This window comes from Patella vulgata, chromosome 1 (genome assembly GCF_932274485.2).
Source record: "Patella vulgata chromosome 1, xgPatVulg1.2, whole genome shotgun sequence".
NCBI lineage: Eukaryota > Metazoa > Mollusca > Gastropoda > Patellidae > Patella > Patella vulgata.
The window spans coordinates 62499502-62520536 of NC_065879.2; the positions used below are offsets into that span (position 1 = coordinate 62499502).

Genomic DNA, 21035 nt, shown 5'->3' on the forward strand with positions numbered 1-21035 from the left:
GTCAAGGTTTTGACTAGTGTGGTTTGGTAGGTGGATGTGGGAGGCAACTGGGGTGTCTCTTTTGTGGGTAATATCAGCATAATGTTTCTTCAGTCTAATTCGAAACAGTCTTTTTGTTTCACCAACGTATTGTTTTTGTCATAGGTTGCAAGTGAGCAGGTAGATAACATTTTTGCAATTGCAAGTGTAATTATAGGATTTGCCTGTTTTGCTTGAATAAAATGTTTTCTTTCCTTTTAACGTATTGCAATAATTGCATTGGGGATATATGGCACACCTCAATCCCAAAATAAATAGATGACAGATCAATCTTTTTGTAAAGTATCAGCAATCCAATTATTTATCAATCTCCTTAACCTGACCAGAAAATGCTCATTATCAAACTTAGTACAAGTTTCACCATTCTCAATGAAAATCAAAGTTAACATGCCCCAAAGCATCAACAAATCAAATTATTTTTCTCTGCTTATCATAAGCAGAAAAAGTTCATCAACGACATTCATCTACACTAAGTTTGAACATATTGTAGTAATTTATCAGAATTCTCTAGGAATAGAACAGCTTAAAAACTTACGAGAACTCTATCAAAAGCTGAAGGACTTCCACCACGTTGTACATGACCCAATACAGTAATTCTTGTATCAATCTTTAATTCTTTAGTTAAAATCTACAAAATATACAAACTGATGAAAACTTGATAATATAGGTTTTTACCATGTACTGGTATTTGATAAAAGGATGAATGTGTTTAAATACTTTGAAATGAAGGGGTTAATATAGATACTGAAATTAAATTGACAGGATATTGACACAATCAACAAGACACTTACATGTTTTAACAACATTCTTCTGACTAACATAAAGGTTAATATCATCACACATGCAACCTAAGAATGATAACTTTGTCTAGACAGTATGACTACTCAGTTTTTCGCTTGTCAGCCAAGTCAAGTGACATCCCTGAAAAAAACTTGATGTTTTGGCCAACCCCAGGATGTTAAGATTATATAAAAAAGTTTTGAAACTTACATCTTTGACCATTTGCGCTGTTATAGCATTACCCTCTCTATCTATAGCTCCTTCAGCTACTAAAATAATATTTAAACGTTGGCCTAAACTTCTCTCCTAAAATATAACACATCAAACATTAGACACATCTTAATGAAATAAAACAATAATGAATATCTTAAGCATTGAATGAAACAGGCCTTGCCGTTTGAGCCGCGCCATGACGCTTGCACTCCATGACACCCGTACTCTCTGCTGGAGAGCATTTCAATACCTGGCCAAAAATAAAATTACTTTAAAAAAAAAAAAAACTTGCCTACAAATATCGTCAAAAAATTGGTTCAAGTTCAAGTATGGCATATTATCAGCTACTTTCGTTTTCTCCATTTGTTTATTCGTAAATTATTATGGGATGGATCTCCTTTAACGTCAATGTGTCATTTAACGGTATTGTTTGAATGTTGTGTCATAATTATTTCTTGACTAATCAAAACCACTGTCTTATGTTTTTTAAGTTCTCACATTGTCTCGCGATACCTGATCTAAAATGGTGGCCCCCTTGTAAACCGATAAACTGGGATTATGAGGCTCAAAATGTATTAAACAGTAATAAAAAACTGTCCAACTTACAACATTTCACAACTGAGAGACGAAAGATGCTATTGGATACAAAACAAAGATTCAGAATGATATAACGTTAGTCAATGAAGTTTGGTGTAAAATATGCGCCAAGAATTAAAGTTTTATTGTTGAATTTAAGTGTTTATTTTTTCCATCAAAATTGAATTAGATTTCGTCTGGGGAGAGCAGTGGTGGATCTAAGGGGTGCTCACTGCACATGGTGACTAGTCGTCCCCCACATCAGTCCTTTTAGAAAAAATTCCAATATCATAAATTAACATTCACTGAACCAAATAGCAGGAAATTATGCTTTAATCCACTAATAAAATCGGGGGGAGTCAATTTTTGAAACAGCAAGGTCAGATGAAACTAACTTTTATAAAAGCTTCAACACTTCAATCACACCTCATACATATCTCATTCTATCAAGGTTGTAAAGGTAATTTTTTGCAAATTTTTTACAGGGGGTGATATAAAGGTCAGTAAATTCACATTAATGCTTTATTTTGCCACTAAGGTGCCCCTATGTTTACCTGAATAGGGTTGCAGGACAAAATCCCAGCACTGAGTGAAAGGTATAGGCCATGTAAAATTGATACCTTGTTTCTTCTTGCCTACACGCTTAGAAATCCCATAGACAGCTTCTCAACACAAAGTAAAAATATTTTTAAAAAATTCAAATTTTTAACTGAGTAAGCGATCTCCGTATGTTTTCAAGTTCTTATTAAGCAGATTCAGGTCTATAGCCAACGATTATACATAGTTAGGACTTTGGTATACCGTAGGTAGATAATTTTAATTATGCCTTTCATTAGCTAGAGATGTCTGTTTTTGGTAATATCATCTAATGAAAATACAGATCATAAAGTATAAGAATAATTTTTACTGGATGTAAGTGACATGAAACGGGTAATTTTTTTGGATATTAATTAACCTATGAAAAAGCGACTCCCAGGGGAATCCCATTTTATGAACAATCAGCATGACAGAGCCTGGCGGAGGGTATGAACTTATAGTTTTGCTCAAAATCTGTCGGAACACAGCAGTATTTCTTGACTGGACAGTCATTTTACTTTTGGTGACATTGTCGAATGATGACATAGTGAATAATGATATAGTACATCTAAACCTGTTTAAAAGGGATTTGACAGCAGCCGATTGTTGTCATAAATATTGCGTAGGAAAATCGAAGCAAGATCTAAATATCACTCATATTCATAAAAGATATAAATTCAGATCTGTTTTACTTCATTAAGTCTTTAATAAATTGTAACTGTTTGCATAAAAAAACCTCCTGTGTACATCATATGAATGAGAAATCATACCAATTTCAAAGTATATAAAGGCCTTGCAAAAGTTTGTGTTGAAAATGGCACTTTGTGTTGTCCTTTTAGGTTTACCCAAAGTATAGGGAGAAGAAACAAGGTATCAATTTTACACAGCCTTACCTGTCACAAAGCTAGTTAGTGAGGTCTTCTAAATATGAAAGATCTGATTAGTAAGGACATGCAAAGAAATATAACTATTCTTACAACAGCTAATTTTTTACACAGTGTTTCCTGCCATCCTGCCTCTGGTGGCCATTCTGGTATAAATACCCAATCTGCTTCACTTGCCAAGGCAGCAACTAACGCTAAATACCTGAAATAATAAAACAACTTGATCATCTCAACAAATTATCCATTCTTTCATCAACAAAGATTGATGAAATTCATTAAATATGAGCATACGCCATGCAGTGTGCTATGATGGAAATTTTGCCCAGACTGTGGCATCTGCCTTATCCACCTGTGTTCGTTAGCCCAGTCGGAGCAGAACAGTAGGACGTTAAACCCCATTTCATTTCTGTCTTATCCAAACAACTAGAGGCTGCTCTTTGCCAGGCATGTCACTTTTCTCAAACAACACTGGGATTGAATCCTGTTTAGTTAGCCAGTCCTTTACAGACTGAGCACCCTTGGGCAGACAAAGACAGTTATAATGACCTTGTGCCATTCATGTTACAATAACTGACCTTGCACCATGTTACAATAAATGACCTTGTGCCATGTAACTATAACTAACCATGTGTCATGCTACATTAACTATGCCATCTTACAATATCAGCCCTGTGTCATGTTCACATTTCAGCATTTAGAAAGGCTCACATATTTAGCCAGGGAGTCATTTTTGTACATGTCATATTAGACTGACAATTTTTTCAAAGGATCTGACAATTTGTAACATTTTCCATTTAACTGTATATGATGAGATTTAAAATTAAATTGGTAAATATGACTGAAATAACAGAATTGAAATGGGGTTTAACGTCCTACTGTTTGCTCCGAACTGGGCTACTGAAGACGGGCATATGCCATACAGTGTGCTATGAGGGAAATTTTGCCCTGGCAGCGGCACTATGGCCTACTCTTATATCGAATTCCATCTGTCAAGGGATCTTTTTACCTGGACACCAATGTGTACACGGGACCTCGGTTTTTCGTCCCATCAGAACGACTAGATAGCTGTCCTTGTCAGGCCCTCCATCCTGCATCACTGACAAGGAGGAACCATGCCAGAAAATCTGGATGAACTTTCTCAGCCAAAAAAGGGATCGAACACCCGACCTCCAGGCTAGCATGCTAGCATCTTACCCACTTAGCCACTGTGACGACCCCTGAAATAAAAGGCATATGTTTAAAAGCATGACTGAATATTTCTTGGCTGGAACTTACCCACAATGTCTACCCATGACTTCTAATACGAAAGCTCTTTGATGACTGAAAAATAAAAATACCATAAAGTAAACAATTCACGACCCCATTCATGAAACTTGGTATCAAAGGTTAGTTTGACATCAAACCTGCCAAAAAAATATCAAGCAGAGATTACTTTGAATACATAGGTTGATTGGCTCTCTCAAAAACTTGGTTTTATAACTCTGCATCTAACAGGACATTGTTGTGCTTGGCAAGTTCAATAGAATGTGCCTAATCAACTGCACATTGTGTGCCTTTAAGTCCAAAAGAATCCTTGGCATGAGAGTCCAACAGAATGAGGCTGATAGGAAATCATGGTATGGTACATCAAACAGACACAGTTTAAAAATAAAATCCACATTACATTACAGTTAATGATAGATCAGACGAATATGCATCTAATAATGATTATTTGTTGTATTATTAGACAGGTGACTTCGGCCTTTAAGAAAGTTTCTTACATTACTGCACTAATGTAAGCTTCATAACAAAGATGGCTGACTAATGTAGCATTGCTGTAAAAAAAAAAAATAGTTGCCAGGCAACAAAATATATTCCTACAGCAGGTAATTAAGCTGAACATAACCTTGAAGCAGTAGTGGAAGTTGTTGCAGCAGCGCCCCTCCCCCATACTTACCTGGAAGCTGTGGTAGTAATGGCGTCAACAGATTCTATAATACGATGTAAAGCTGAGTCTACTCCTATTGTCATATCTGTACCGCAGAAATCATTGTCTATAGATCCAACCAATCCAGCTATATTCAAATGTTGACATTGAATTTTCTGTTCCATCGTGATGGTTCCTGCAAGATGGAGAGAAAACTCATTTTGGGACTAACATTTAAAGTCTACAAACAGCAAATTGTCAAGATTTTAATAAAGTAAACAAATATCAAACCATTCATACCCTATTTTTCAGACATGTTCAGGGGAAGACGAGATATCATTCTCCTCGAGACTTCAAATATCTGTACAAAAGTCATATCTTGCTATTAAGAATTTGTCATGCTACAATAATTTATCCTTGCACAACCTGGCCAGTTTAACATCTAATTTTGACTGGTTCATTAGTAATTGTTAACCGTAATTTGGAGGGAGAGAGAAATGGGGTTTAAAGTCCACTCGACACAAACTAGGTCATTTCAGGACTAACATAAGGTTTAATTTTATTTCAATAATTCGCTTGCGCATAGGGGTCTTTAGCAGTGGGAGGAAACCGGAGGACCCAGAGAAAACCCACTCCTTGTCACGTACAACCGGGGATTCGAAACCACGCCAGTTGACTCAATGACAGGCTTTATGATACAGCACGCACGTGCTAATCATTCTAACCGTAATTTGGAATGCGAAAAAGGGGTGAATATAAGTCATGGCAACAGCATTTCCAACAACTCTTGCAATAAAATTCAGCTTGTGAATGGGTCAATTTTGTATACTCCCAATGTTAGGGTGCCCCATGTGCCGAACATTTTTCCTACTAAAAGTGGTACTCGACACGGTAAATGTGCACGCTTCAGTGGCTTGTCTCGAAGTGATTTCTGGCTAGTTACGCACTCTCTATGAGACTATAAACTGCCATCGCACGTAATATTCTCTATACATCTATCAACTATTACAGCCGTAAAAAATCTATTGTTGACGATTCAGAATAGCAGTAATATTTAGCTTTTTGGTTATTACAGCAGCTTTAGAAAATACGTTCGTTTTATTTTTTAAATTGTTTTATCATTAACTATACCGTTAGGAGTGGCATCTTTTGGTTTAGTACAAATAATATCTCTTAAACTCTTGGGTTAGACAGGAACATGATGCCCGGATGTTATGGATGACACTCGGAACCATTTTTCAGTGTAATATTTATGGATGGTTAAATGGTCATAGTTTATTAAGTACAACATGGGCCTTTATTTAGTGACTATACATGTGCCAAACAGATTTAAGGTTTGGTATATATATATATAAATATTGTGGTGTAATTGTCGAGCTATATGAAGATATTTATTTATGGTGGGGCACCCTACCAATGTATCCACAGGAATCAGATTATTTTTATGTCTTATCAAGTAATCACACAAACATCAGTACCTTGCTATTGTGCAGTTTACATTAAAATAGCTAACCTGTTTGATTTTTGTCAAAATTAAAATTTTCGATTTCATTGTATTTTATATTTTGATTTGTGTTTTTGGATGACAATCTGTAGGTAAAGTCAATGTTTTTGTGTTCCACAGTTGACACAGTATGCCAAAAATTGAAAATATGAAACTAAAATTAGCAAACAGGCTGAATCCTGTTTAATCTTTCAAAAATCTTTTTTTTATCAAACCAAACTTTCCAAATTACTAACCAAAATAAAACATCAGATCAACCTAATTTAATACCGATTTAAGCCAAATCGCCACATCGATTCCACTCAACAGCTTAACAGTGAGGAGTCAGTGGCCCTCAACATTATCATTCTAGTCTAGTGAAGTTGATTCCAGAGAATGGTCCCCAACAACATTATTTATAGTGGAGTCGTCAGTTGCTCTTAACAACATTGTTCAAACCAGTTTATAGTAAAGTCAGTGACCTTCAACAACATCATTATAGTGTGAACCCAGTTGATTTCATGTTCATCAGAATTTAGTAAAATGTTAGAATTAACCTACCGCTGGTTTGAAGGTCTTCAAGTAAACTTGCCCATTCTTGCCGGAATAAATTAGCACCAGTTAAACTACCATCACCACCGATAACAACCAGGTTGGTGATGTTATGGCTGATTAAATTATGTGCTGCTTTCAATCGTCCTGCTCGTTCACGAAAATCTTTGCATCGAGCACTTCCAATAACTGTACCACCCTATAATTATAATGTAATGTTTTTATGTACATGTAGATCAGACTCATAGCTATTTTTATGTAAGGTGTAAGTTTTATTCGGTGGGGTGTTTGCTTAAAGTATTAGTTTTATTGGGGTGTTTGATCTGGGTTTTTGCTGTAAAGTATAAGTTTTATTGGGGTGTTTGATGTAAGGTATAAGTTTTATTGGGGTGTTTGATGCAAGGTATAAGTTTTATTGGGGTGTTTGATGTAAGGTATAAGTTTTATTGGGGTGTTTGATGTAAGGTATAAGTTTTAGTGGGGTGTTTGCTGTAAGGTATAAGTTTTATTGGGGTGTTTGATGTAAGGTACAAGTTTTATTGGGATGTTTGATGTAAGGTACAAGTTTTATTGGGGTTTTTGATGTAAGGTATAAGTTTTATTGGGGTGTTTGATGTAAAGCATAAGTTTAATTGGGATGTTTGATGTAAGGTATCAATCTCACAGAGTTGTCTTCCCTTGCAGTCCAAACTATCTCTGCTAACGGTGTTGATGGACAAATAAATGATAATATATTTAATACTATTACCATATTTAAATAAAAATGGGGTCACAATTACAAAGTAACAATGTATTTACAAATATTACAGGGAACTCTTTCGCGTAAGATTACAGGGTTAAGTGATCGGAAATACGAACTGCACATGTCGCGGTGCTAATTTTAGAATATAATACATGCAGATCTGTTTACCTTTAATGCGATCGTAAGGCCTAATACATTTACACACGAAACATGCAAAATTAGACTGTTTTCTTTCGGAGGGGTAATAATTAATGACTTTTCTCCTAAACTTGACTAAAACTTATTAAGTGTTTATAACGCCAGGAACTTTTCTGACAGATGTCATTTTCATCATGTAGTTAATCACGTGACCAATGACCTCTAGGTCAACCAGTGTAGTGCGTGAGCCGTGGGCAGAGTCGAATGCTAGAGAGCGAGACTTGTGTGGAGAGTGGTAAGGTATAAGTTTTATTGAGGTGTTAGAACTTAATGTAAGATACCATCTTCAATCTTCATTATCCAGGTTTGTGCTAAAAAGCAAGAAGTTAAACCTGTATTTCATTTATAACATAAAGTATTAGATTCATCAAAGTGTTTGATGTATAGTAAGATTATTAAGGTAAACATTTTACTCACCAATTGTATGATACCAGATACACTGGACCATTGAGCTTCTTGTATGTATGATGAACCATCTACCATACCTTGATAACCCTGGTAATACATATATCTTCATATTAAAGTCTTTATTGTAAAAATCAAGTCTCAAAAACAGATTTATTGTTATAAACAGTTTCATCTGCAGGCCAAAACCAACAAATATTAGTTTCTTATGGTTCACCATTATTAATCGATATAAAGGTTATGTCCAGGGCTTCCACTTCAAAATTTTCACTGCCGGTCATTTTTGACAACGCACAAATAACTTTGCAAAGTAAATTCATATTTCATGTTTTTATTCATGGTAGGGTATTGTGAATTCACGTGTCTATACCACTTTGTCAGCATGGGGTACACAAAAAATTATATATCAGACTTAAAAATGAAATATTAGTAATATTTATTAATTAAATATTCCCTTTTTTGGCTACTTAAATAATCGAAATACATGTAGCTGAATTGGCCGTAGAAAAACCATTCCAGTAGCTCACAAGGAATTACCACAAGCCCTATAGAAAACACAATGACCTGGATAACTTTGAATTGTAATAACTTATGTCTAATTAAATTTGTGGTTTGGTTTGTTCTCTTGAGCAGTCAACTGCATTATATATTAGAACAATCAATTATGTGAAATATGATGGTTACTAGGGCTGGGAATTAGTTGAGTTTTCATAATCAAATAACGCTGAAGAATCAAATGCCTGTCACGATCACTAATTGCTTAGAATCTAAGTCGTCAATAATACATTTTTTGCACTCCTTCTCATTTAGAAATGATGTATCTATTACTGGTTAAATGATTTTAATATATTTCAACAATACGCAAGGACATAAACCAAATATTTAACATTGTGCATCCTGGAATATAGTTTGATACTGTACATACCTCACTACGTAGTAGAGTACTAAAGTTTTATTTGATAAATATCAATGATTGACAACCTGTTAAATCTAACTTGATTTATTTTCATAAATTATTCACACTCATTGTTAATCTGATTTGTAAGGCCATGCTAAAAAGGAAATTTGTTAGTATGTTTCTGGTGGGAATTTATGCCCTCACCTAATTATACATACAAACCAACCTGTACTTGATGTCTGTCATTACTTGTAAAATAAAATCTTAAAGTCTCTGTACATCATTTGTACTTTTTGAATAATTTTCCACGGGTTAATTGGGGCTAAAATGTACTCAAATCGATTAATTAAATATGCATTATTTAAGAGCTAAATCTCTTTATTAGATTTTTTTTAATTTGGCTTCAATGTTATATAAATTCTTATTTAGACATTTATTCACATGACAAGCCTATAATCAACTGAGATTTAAATGGATTAGAACACCTGTGAGATTTAAGAATTTAACGATAACATGCATAAGCAAGACTTAATCTCGATTGTCAAGTATCGTTGCTACGATAATAAACAATCTATGCTACATCTTCAAACACTCATATCTTCACTCAGAATATATTATAATTTGACAATATATCCATTATCTATTTTTGAACTATTATAGCAAGAATGCCCTGCTTCGTATCTTAAATATGCATCTTTAACATTTCATTAAGAAAACAAAATCAAAATATTAATCGTAGATAATCTCCCATCTTGGAATCAATCAGATTAAAGGAAGACCCATCAAAATATTTCAGAGAAAATCATAGATTCAATCAAATCTTTTTAAATAATGAGCGAACTGAACCATTTGTGGACTGATTATACTTTTAGAGATTCAATTTCCACATTACGCAAGATTCGGATAAAGAGCTGACAACTATTGCTAATAGATAATGAAAAAGGAATATATTCTGAGTGAGGTCTGTTTGAAGAATAGCGTAGTCTCAATTTTCATAGCTACCATTGTTATAATATACTATTCAAAAAAAGTAGGGGATATTTGATTTTGGGGGCATAATACTAAAATATGCAAATGACTACGAAAAAAGTCACTATAGAACCTAACAGAAGAAACATTTCCAGTTACATGTGACGCCCAAACGCACCAATAGCTACCGCATGGAATGCAGGTGATGCTTGGGATCATCATGGGGGTCCAACCCAAGATTTGCACGACTCTGACTTTGAATGTTACAGTCATTGTGGCATTGAATTCCAGGGTGGAAACATCAGTTTAATTGTTTTAGTGACCAGAAAACAAATTTTGATATGCGTCGGCTTACCCAAAATGAAAGGTTACGTGCCCTTGGCATGCTACAGATCGGCACAACACAGGCGGTTGTGGCGGGGACGATGAATGTTTCTCAGTCTGTCATAAGCAGGCTATGGTCCAGATACCGTGATACACAATCTGTACAGGACAGACCACGCTCAGGTCGACCAAGGGCGACAACTCAAGCCCAGGATCGATTTATCCGTACCTTGGCCTTGAGAAATCGTGTCATCACAGCAAATCAGATCAGCGCTCGTCTTCAAACAGACACTGGTGTGAGAGTGAGTGGCCAGACGATTCGGAATCGACTGCATAGGGGTCACCTTCGCGCCCGACGTCCTCGCGTGATCCCTTGTTTGAGAGATCATCACATTCAGGCAAGACGTCGTTGGTGTAGGGATCGTCAACACTGGGATAATCGACGCTGGAGCAATGTGATGTTTTCAGATGAGTCAAGGTTCACTGTTGATTTTTTGGACAGACGTAGGAGGGTGTGGCGTCGTCGAAACGAGCGCTTTCAAGACGTTAACGTCATCAGACATGATCGATTTGGGGGTGGTTCTGTTATGGTGTGGGGAGGCATCACTGTTGCTGGAAGAACGGCTTTACATGTTGTTGCAGGGCGTGTTACAGGCCAGTACTACCGGGACAACATCTTGGCAGTCCATGTTGTGCCGTTCGCACGACGTCATGGCCGCCGTTTCATCTTCCAGGATGACAACGCAAGATGTCACAGGGCCAGGATCGTTACAGGTTAACTCCAACAACAGAACATCACCACATTACCTTGGCCAGCACTGAGTCCCGACCTCTCCCCCATCGAGCATGTCTGGGACATGCTTGGACAGAGGTTACGTCAACGTCAACAACGTCCTGCCAATGTCCAAGAACTTGCTGCTGCGTTGCAACAGGAATGGGACAATCTGGACCAAAATGACCTTAGACGTCTCATTAGGAGTATGCCACGTCGGATCAATGCTTGTTTGGCAAACAGAGGAGGATTTACCCGTTACTGACTTGGTTGTGATGCTGTGGTAACTTTGCTGTTTGACCCCGGGTATCATTTTACCCTTATAATGGTCAGTCTGTGCCTTACTTAGTCTAACGATCATTTGGAATACATCGATGAATGTGAACTTCATTTCATTTTGTCATTTGTTTCTTCGTCAGTTTCATTAGGTGACTTTAATAACACTTAAAAATCAAATATCCCCTACTTTTTTTGAATAGTATAATAAACAAAGTCTTGATTATCCATTTTTAAATTAAATTATTAAATGGAGATTGTGTTTCAATCCGTTCAAAATCACAACCATCCAATGGTCTAGGAGATTTGAATCAGTTGATTATGGACTTGTTATGTGAATAAATGTCTAATTAATAATTTATAAAACATTTGAGGCTAAAAGTTACTAAAAGAAAGATCTGCAATTAGCTCTTTATTACATGATGCATCTTTAACAATCCCTAAATGATGTTCAGAGACTTTAACTTGATTCATATTTTTGTTAAAAAAGACATTTTCTGAGGACGGTTACAGTAAATAGCAAACAGATATACATTAAAATTTCAATATTCTTATAGCTTTTTTACAGTTTTTAAACATTTCTTTTAAGATTATATTAAAGTTACCTCTCTAATGAAATAGACTTTACATCCTAGATACAATCCCATACGTACAACAGCTCTAACAGCAGAGTTCATTCCTGCAAAATACATAGAAGACAATAAACTAAATCTAATCTAATGATATCTTTAATATAACGTTAAAAATTCAATTTGCTTAATGAAAATCGGCACTGACCTATTCAGTGTTAGAATAGAGACCTAAGATGAAGAATTTGAGATCAAAAGGATGGTACCTCATCAAAACAGGTTCCATCATATAGAATGATTGCAAATTAATGAAATTATACATAGATATTCTCATACATAGCTGTTTACATTGGTCTTGTAGCTTGGTTATTTTGCATGAGTTGTTGAACCATTACAGACTATTTATTATCTCTCAAAATCCAAGCAATGAATGGACAAAGCTTGTCCAGATTTTGTATACAACCAGCAATGGATGAAAGGGGTTCACTAGTCCGCGGGTTCACTAGTCCACGGGTTCACTAGTCCGCAGCTATAAAATAAACTATAAATATGGGTATAAAAAAAAACATCAGGTATGGTGGCTGATAGGTATCATATTGTGATGCCGCCCTTCATAAGGCGACAACCCGACATGACAACATTTTAATGTCAGCAAAGCATTTTAACCCGACAATAAGACATTAAAAATGTAATGTTGGGTATAAAATGTTGTGATGTCGGCCATCTTTCTCTCAATATACAGTTTGATTACACTGATTCTCGTGTTGATCATGTAAGTTCCCCAGGATTTTGCAACATGGTTTCTCCCTTTCGGTAGCTCCTGTGTACACATTGGCGTGCACATAAAAGTATTAAAAGAACCCTTCACAGTTAGAATTTGATGGAGAAGTGCCACTGTCCATAGAAAATTTACATCATAACCCTTTGTATAGCGTATGCCTATCAGAAAAGTAGGAAAATTAAATGGAATGAGGTTTAACATCCTACTGTTCTCCTGTGAGTGGGCTAATGAAGACAGGCATGTGCTATACAGTATGCGATGGAAGCTTTGCCTGGATAGCGGTGTTACCGGCCTACTCTTATTGAATTCAATAAATTCTTGGAAAAATGGTTACATACCATTGTCGGTGTGGGTGCATTGAGTACATACCATTGTCAGTTTGTTGACTGAGTATTAGATGTTGAACTAAACAGTTGAGTTAGTTGTATTATGTCATTACCACTATGATTCAGTAGTCGTGTAGGCAAACCTCAGCAGATTTCAGTACCCTACATCTAGCCTTTGCTGTATGACGAAGTACGCCATTGGAACTACTTTCAAGTTCCAAGATTACCAACGGCATTTCCCATGACGACGCCTTTGAAAGATGTTTTATCATACAAATATTTCAAAGTCTGAAGCTGTTTTTCTTTCAAGTTTCTCCGATTTTCTTCAAACAAGGACAACTTTGCACTGACAATTCTACTCACGCTTTGAACGACGCAATTTTGATAACTCCTTTTTAAAACCGGCAAGTTTTCCTAATAAGTAAACACCGGTGCCGCATCGCAATTGTATAGGCGTAGGTACATATCACTTACCGTCATACAGCCTAGGCTAGATGTAGAGTAACGGAATCTGCCGAGTGTAGACTTTGATGGCCAAGGGACAGTTTCCAATCTTTCGGATTGAACCATAGACAATAATCTAATACAGACGAATTTAATCAGACCACGTTTTATTCAACTCGGAACCAAACTACAACTTATCAATAGGAGACAACTCTTGTCTATAATAATCATGTAGTCTCGAACATACATGTGCATAAGTATTATTTATATTCTACAGATACTACAATCCCTTTCTTTTTTCTTAGTGTTCAAACTATTCTATTTTGAAATCTGTAACTTAAACTAAAATATATTTCTATTTCACATTGAATATCCATAGTACCATTTAGAGTCTTAAATTAAAACTTTATTTTGTAAATCATCACAAATTAATAACCCACATTTATATCTCAAGTTTGATTCCCAGAGAGTTAATAACACTCATAGTCTTTGTACTTTTCTGGCATTTTTGTTTTTCTTCGAAATCTTGAATAGCATCAGGAAATTGTACTTGTAACCTATCACGATTCGGATCGCACTTATTTTCACATGGTGATTCACTGTTATTATTTGACTCACTTTCAATAATACTAATAGGCAACTCTGCAGTTTCTATTTGATTTTCACGGTTACTATTAGACATTTTTCCATGATACTTTTTCACACGGGTAATATTTCTACGATATTGACTATACTACGGTGCATTTTCACTCTGAATTAACACACTATTTCCATCCTTCCGAATAACATCAAACATGGTTGGACTAAAGTTTGTTGAAAACTTATTTTGATAGTCCTGACGTACTAATACTTTATCTCCAATAGTAATATCACTTTCGCGAGCATGTCTTTTATTATCAGAATACACTTTCCCTTTTTCTTTTCTTTCAGAATCGCGGTCGCAAACTTCTACATCATCACAAAATTCGCTAAGTTGTGGTAATTTGGTTCGAATTTTTCTACCATATATTAATTCAGCGGGACTAACACCTGTTGTTGAATGCGGTGTACTGCGGTACATCATCGAATTCTTCGTCTCAGCTTGTGCAATTTGAATTCGTTTCATTATAGATGCATTTTGTCTTTCTACCTCGCCATTTGCTTGCGGCCACAGAGGTTTTGATTTCCTGTGTTCGATACCATATTCTAACATAATGTCTGAAAACTGTAAACTTATAAATTGAGGTCCATTATCAGTTTGAATTGATAACGGTAGTCCATGAGTAACAAACACCTTATTCAGCATAGATATGATTTCGTCCGAAGTAGTAGATTTGGTAACTTCTGCTTCAAAATATCTACTATAGTAATCTACTAAAACGAATATATAATCTCCCGTTGGTAGAGGTCCTAATAAATCAGCTGCTAAATGTTGCCACGGTGCGGACGGTAACTGTGTTCTCTTCATTGGTTCTGGCAGTGTAGCCTTACTTACAAGTTGGCATCCATGACAAGATTTACAAAAAGTTTCTATTTGTTTGTCAATGCCAGGCCACCATACACACGAACGAAGTCGTTGTTTCATGCCTACTATGCCTGGATGTCCTTCATGCGCTAAAATCATTACTTTTTCGCTTAGTTCAGCAGGAATTAGAATTCTTGTTCCTCGAAGTACTAATTTTCCTATGGCGCAAAGTTCATGCCTCATGGGTAAATATTCTTTGATCTGAATGTTCTCCCATTTACCTTGTAGTAGATGATTACGAATGGCTTCACACTCGGGATCATTAACTGATTTAGTCTCAATTTCTTTTGTAGGCATAGCCTTAGGTGTCGATTGTTTTGCAATAAACCTGGTCAATGCTACGACCTCTGACATCTGTAACGTTTGATTCACATAAAAGTCTAGATAGAGAGTCGGCAATGTTCTGCGTACCTTGAATATGTTTTACAGTATACTTATAAGGCTGCATGCATAATATCCATCTTTCAATATGAGCACAGGGCTTTGATCTAGTCGAATAAATATACTCTAAAGCCTTGTGGTCTGTTAAGAGTTCAAAATCAGTTCCTAACAAATACACGTTGAAATGTTCACATGACCAGACAAGCGCAAGGGCTTCTTTTTCGGTTTGTGAGTAACGCCGTTCTACATCAGTTAAACTACGGCTTGCATAACTAATAATTCTATGTTCTCCATTTTGAATTTGGATTAAAACAGCGCCAAGTCCAACTGGGCTTGCATCAGCTATGACTTTCGTTGTCGCGTTTTTATCAAAATAAGCTAAAGTTTCTGCACTTGATAACCTGCGTTTCAATTCACTGAATGCGTTTTTGTTGAGACCATCCCCATACGAATTTCTGATTCTTCTTTGTCAATTTGCGAAGCGGTTCTGTAACAGTTGATAAATCAGCAATTTAACGTCCTGTAAAATTGACAAGTCCTAAGAAACTACGTACTTCAGTTGCAGTTTGTGGTGCACGAGCATTAACGATCGCTTGCACTTTAACGCTTGCAGGTCCTATTCCTCTATCTGACAATACATGACCCATAAACTCTAAATTAGTCAAATTAAACTGACACTTGTCTTTGTTCAGCGTCATACCTTTTTCACTTATAACACAAATAACATTTTCAAGTCTCCTGTTATGTTCTTCCACAGTTGGTGCATGAACAATAATGTCATCAAATACCCCTTCACAGTGTTGAAGTGACTGTTGTATTACCTTTTGGTACATCTCTGGAGCGCAGCTAACACCAAACATGAGTCGCTTATATCTATACAAACCATTATGCGTTATGAATGTAGTAATGTCTCTCGACTCTTCGTCAAGTTCAAGTTGGTGGTATGCCCATTTAATGTCCAATTTACTAAAAAAAACTTACTATGAGACATGTCCTGCAATATCTCATCAATCGTAGGAATTGGGTGTCATTCTCGACTGACGGCAGTATTGGCTAACCTCATGTCAACACATAGTCTAATGTCTGGAAGTGTAATCTCGGTAGACTTCTTATTCTTTTTCAATACACAGACAACTGGAGAGACCCAAGTTGACGGACCATTGACTTTTTCAATAATATCTAAATCTTCTAATTCTTTCAGTTTCTCAGTTAATTTATCGCGCAATTGATACGACACTCTTCGAATGTTTTGTACTATTGGCGTCAATTGGAATTCTAAGTTTAAAGTCTTTTAATTTTCCAAGCCCCTCAAAACAACTTTTATATTTCTCAGTTATCTTATCAACATTATTTTCAATCACATTTACTGAGTTACAGTTTATTTCTAAAATATCTAATTTAATAGCGGTTTCACAGCCTAATAATGATTGTCCTTCTTCATTAATGACGACAAATTCTACCTCATCAAACTCCCTGTTACTAAATTTAATATTTGTCGTAAATTCTAACAAAATACGGATTGGCTGTTTACTAGGATGGGTAGTTTCTTTGTCGAGTTCTCATTTACAGAATGAAAGTTTATATTATTTTGACGATAATCAATGATATTTGGACCTGACCCAGAATCAACAATAAACGAAACGACTGTTCCGCCTATGTCTATATTTATTCGGTCGTCCAGCACATTAGAAACTCTATAAACAGGATCACTGTCAAACTCTCTCTTTTCCTTCTTCACTTTTTTCTTTAATTTGTCGTACTTGTGATCTATTACTTCTGTATTTATTTCTTCTGTCTTCAGGGTTTTCATTTCTGTAATTTCCTCTATTTCTTCTGTCATATGACTGTGGCATGAACATTTTCGTCTTACACATTCTTTCATAATGTCCAAAATTCTTGCATTTACGACATTTTTCTCTTAAAGCAGGGCAATTTGGATCAGAATGCCTATGTCCATCATATCCGCAATTAAAACATTTTCCATGCATTTCCCTGTCTGGATAATGTGGTCTACTGTTACTATTATTATTACTGTTACTGTTAGGTCTAGGCCTATAACGTCAATCCTTCATTGTTAATTTATTTACATCATACGAGAGGCCTTCTATCGAGCTAGCCTGTCTCACAGATTCTTCCATTGCACGTGCTATCTCAATTGTCCGTTGGAGGTTCAGATTTGCTCCTTTTTCTAAGAGTTTTCTTCGAAGTTCATTCGATGAACATTTTGTAATGACCTGGTCCCGAATTTCGCCATCAATATTTGCAAATTCACATCCATCAACACTTTGTCGAAGTCTGGTAATAAACTGTTCCACTGTTTCATTTTCGTCTTGTTTTAATTTTCTGAACACACATCTTTCAAACGGCACATTTCCTTGCGGGTTTTAACGTGTTGAGTGCGTCTTTTGCTTCCGTGTATACGTCTTCTTCTCCCTCTTCTTCAACATCGCTGACATCTAGGGTGTAAAACACATCTTGCACATCCATACCAGCGGTGTGTAGGAGTAAGGCCTTTTTCTGTGCCGCATCCTTGGTTCCTCGGCTAGTTACATAAAGGGCAAATGCTCGGATCCATCTTTGCCATCGGGCGGCAATTCCGGTGCAGTCTTTGCAGTCAAAATGATGCAATTGCCCAACGTCGTTATTCGTCGACATTATTGTATTTTAAAAGCTTTCGTTGTCAAGGAAATGCTCTAAATACCTTCCTGTATCCTCGTCGCCAAACTGTAGACTTTGATGGCCAAGGGACAGTTTCCAATCTTTCGGATTGAACCATAGACAATAATCTAATACAGGCGAATTTAATCAGACCACGTTTTATTCAAGGCTGGGGCTATTTGCCACATGTGGTAAGACAATCCGGAGACTATTTGCCACATGTGGCAAGTCTCCGTACCGCAATTATCAACCGATTTCAATGAAACTTACAGATAACGAGAACATTAATAATATCTCAGCGTAGGTAAAATATCGACCACTTCCGGTTAGCGGTTTCGGAAATATCAGGTTACCACACATTTCATGTGGCACGGCTACAGACCACAATTATCAACCGATTTCAATGAAACTTGCAGATTATAATTACTTTAATAATATCTGAGTAGCCAAACTTTCGGCCACTTCCGGTTAGCGGTTTCCGAGATATCAGGTTACCACACATTTCATGTGGCACGGCTACAGACCACAATTATCAACCGATTTCTATGAAACTAGCAGATTATAATTACATTAATAATATCTCAGAGTAGCCAAAATTTCGACCACTTCCGGTAAGCGGTTTCCGAGATATCAGGTTACCACACATTTCATGTGGCACGGCTACAGACCGCAATTACAAACCGATTTCAATGAAACTTGCAGATTATAATTACTTTAATAATATCTCAGAGTAGGCAAAATTTAGGTCACTTCCGGTTAGCGGTTTCCGAGATATCAGGTTACCACACATTTCATTGAAATCGATTGATAATTGTGGTCTGTAGCCGTGCCACATGAAATGTGTGGTAACCTGATATCTCGGAAACCACTAACCGGAAGTGGCCGAAACTGTGCCTACTCTGGGATATTATTAAAGGTATCATAGTCTGTAAGTTTCATGGGAATCGGTTGATAATTGTGGTCTGTAGCCGTGCCACATGAAAAGTGTGGTAACCTGATATCTCGGAAACCGCTAACCGGAAGTGGCCAAAATTTTTGCTACTCTGAGATATTATTAAAGTAATTATAATCTGCAAGTTTCATTGAAATCGGTTCATAATTGTGGTCTGTAGCCGTGCCACATGAAATGTGTGGTAACCTGATATCACCGAAACCGCTAACCGGAAGTGGCCGAAATTTTGGCTACTCTGAGATATTATTAAAGTAATTATAATCTGCAAGTTTCATTGAAATCAGTTTATAATTGTGGTCTGTAGCCGTGCCACATGAAATGTGTGGTAACCGGATATCTCGGAAACCGCTAACCGGAAGTGGCCGAAATTTTGCCTACTCTTAGATATTATTAAAGTAATTATAATCTGCTAGTTTCATTGAAATTGGTTGATAATTGTGGTCTGTAGCCGTGCCACATGAAATGTGTGGTAACCTGATATCTCGGAAACCGCTAACCGGAAGTTGTCGAAATTTTGGCTACTCTGAGATATTATTAATGTTATTATAATCTGCAAGTTTTATGGAAATCGGTTGATAATTGTGGTCTGTAGCCGTGCCACATGAAATGCGTGGTAACCTGATATCTCTGAAACCGCTAACCGGAAGTTGTCGAAATTTTGCCTACTCTGAGATATTATTAATGTTATCATATTCTGTAAATTTCATGGAAATCGGTTGATAATTGTGGTCTGTAGCCGTGCCACATGAAGTGTGTGATAACCTGATATCTCGGAAACTGCTAACCGGAAGTGGCCGAAATTTTGGCTACTCTGAGATATTATTAATGTTATCATATTCTGTAAGTGTCATGGATATCGGTTCATAATTGTGGTCTGTAGCCGTGCCACATGAAATGTGTGGTAACCCCCATATCTCGGAAACCGCAAACCGGAAGTGGCCGAAAGTTTTGTCACTCAGAGATATTATCAATGTTATCATAATCTGTAAGTTTCATTAAAATTGGGTAACAATTGCGGTCTGTAGTCGTAAGGCTATATTGAAATTCTTGCTTACCACATGTGGCAAATAGCCACTGCTTTTATTCAACTCGGAACCAAACTACAACTTATCAATAGGAGACAACTCTTGTCTATAATAATCATGTAGTCTCGAACATACATGTGCATAAGTTTTATTTATATTCTACAGATACTACACCGAGGTTTGCTGAGTGGGCCTACAACTATATAACATAACTTATAGCCTAAGGCAGCTAAGGTGCAGTTACTGAGTTAGTTTTCATGAAGTTGTAGGCCTCTTCGAATAGTTCTGTCATTAGCATTATATTAGTGACATTACTGACACCAGTCTCTGTACATGACTGACATATCAGTGAACGGGAATTACCAGAGTATCAGATTCAGAGGCTGGATTGTTCAGTGTTAACTTGAACTGTGGGGATGGAAGTAAGACCAATAATTATTTATATTGGCCTAGCTAATGTCATAACTTCACACTTCTTCGACTTCACTGTCTTCAGTCTAAAAAAAAATGAAAGTATCAAACCCTACCTTGAGAATCTCCCCCACTTGTAAAGACACCGATTGCTTTTCCGGCAAAACTTCCTGGTGCAACACCTTGTCCCTCTCTTCCCGGTGTCGCCATAACACTGTCCTTTCGGGTAAGTTTCGGAAGGGGTCCAGGGTTGTCCATTTTTCAGCAGCTCTGGTCACTCCGTCGATCAGACTATAACCTTTCCTGACGGCCTAGAACCTTGACCTTTGGGTAATATGACCTTGAAAGAACATCTCGTAGCAGACGCTAATAGTCGAGACGAAACGAGATT

At 36.6% G+C, this 21035-nt stretch overlaps 1 protein-coding gene across 2 annotated transcripts in view; it reads right to left on the minus strand.

The window, feature by feature from the left end:
- Positions 1-20973, minus strand: part of LOC126813500 (ATP-dependent 6-phosphofructokinase) — a 44384-nt gene extending 23411 nt beyond the window's left edge. For both annotated transcript variants that reach the window (XM_050539156.2, XM_050539155.2), the window contains exons 1-9: positions 20761-20973; positions 12199-12272; positions 8367-8444; positions 7019-7208; positions 5005-5170; positions 4344-4388; positions 3162-3270; positions 1030-1125; positions 575-667 (exon numbers count right to left, since the gene is read on the minus strand). In XM_050539156.2, the coding sequence (XP_050395113.1) occupies positions 575-667; positions 1030-1125; positions 3162-3270; positions 4344-4388; positions 5005-5170; positions 7019-7208; positions 8367-8444; positions 12199-12272; positions 20761-20902 (993 nt within the window). In that variant the 5' untranslated portion in view covers positions 20903-20973. The remainder of the gene's footprint in view (positions 1-574; positions 668-1029; positions 1126-3161; positions 3271-4343; positions 4389-5004; positions 5171-7018; positions 7209-8366; positions 8445-12198; positions 12273-20760) is intronic.
- Between the last annotated feature and the right edge of the window lie 62 nt (positions 20974-21035).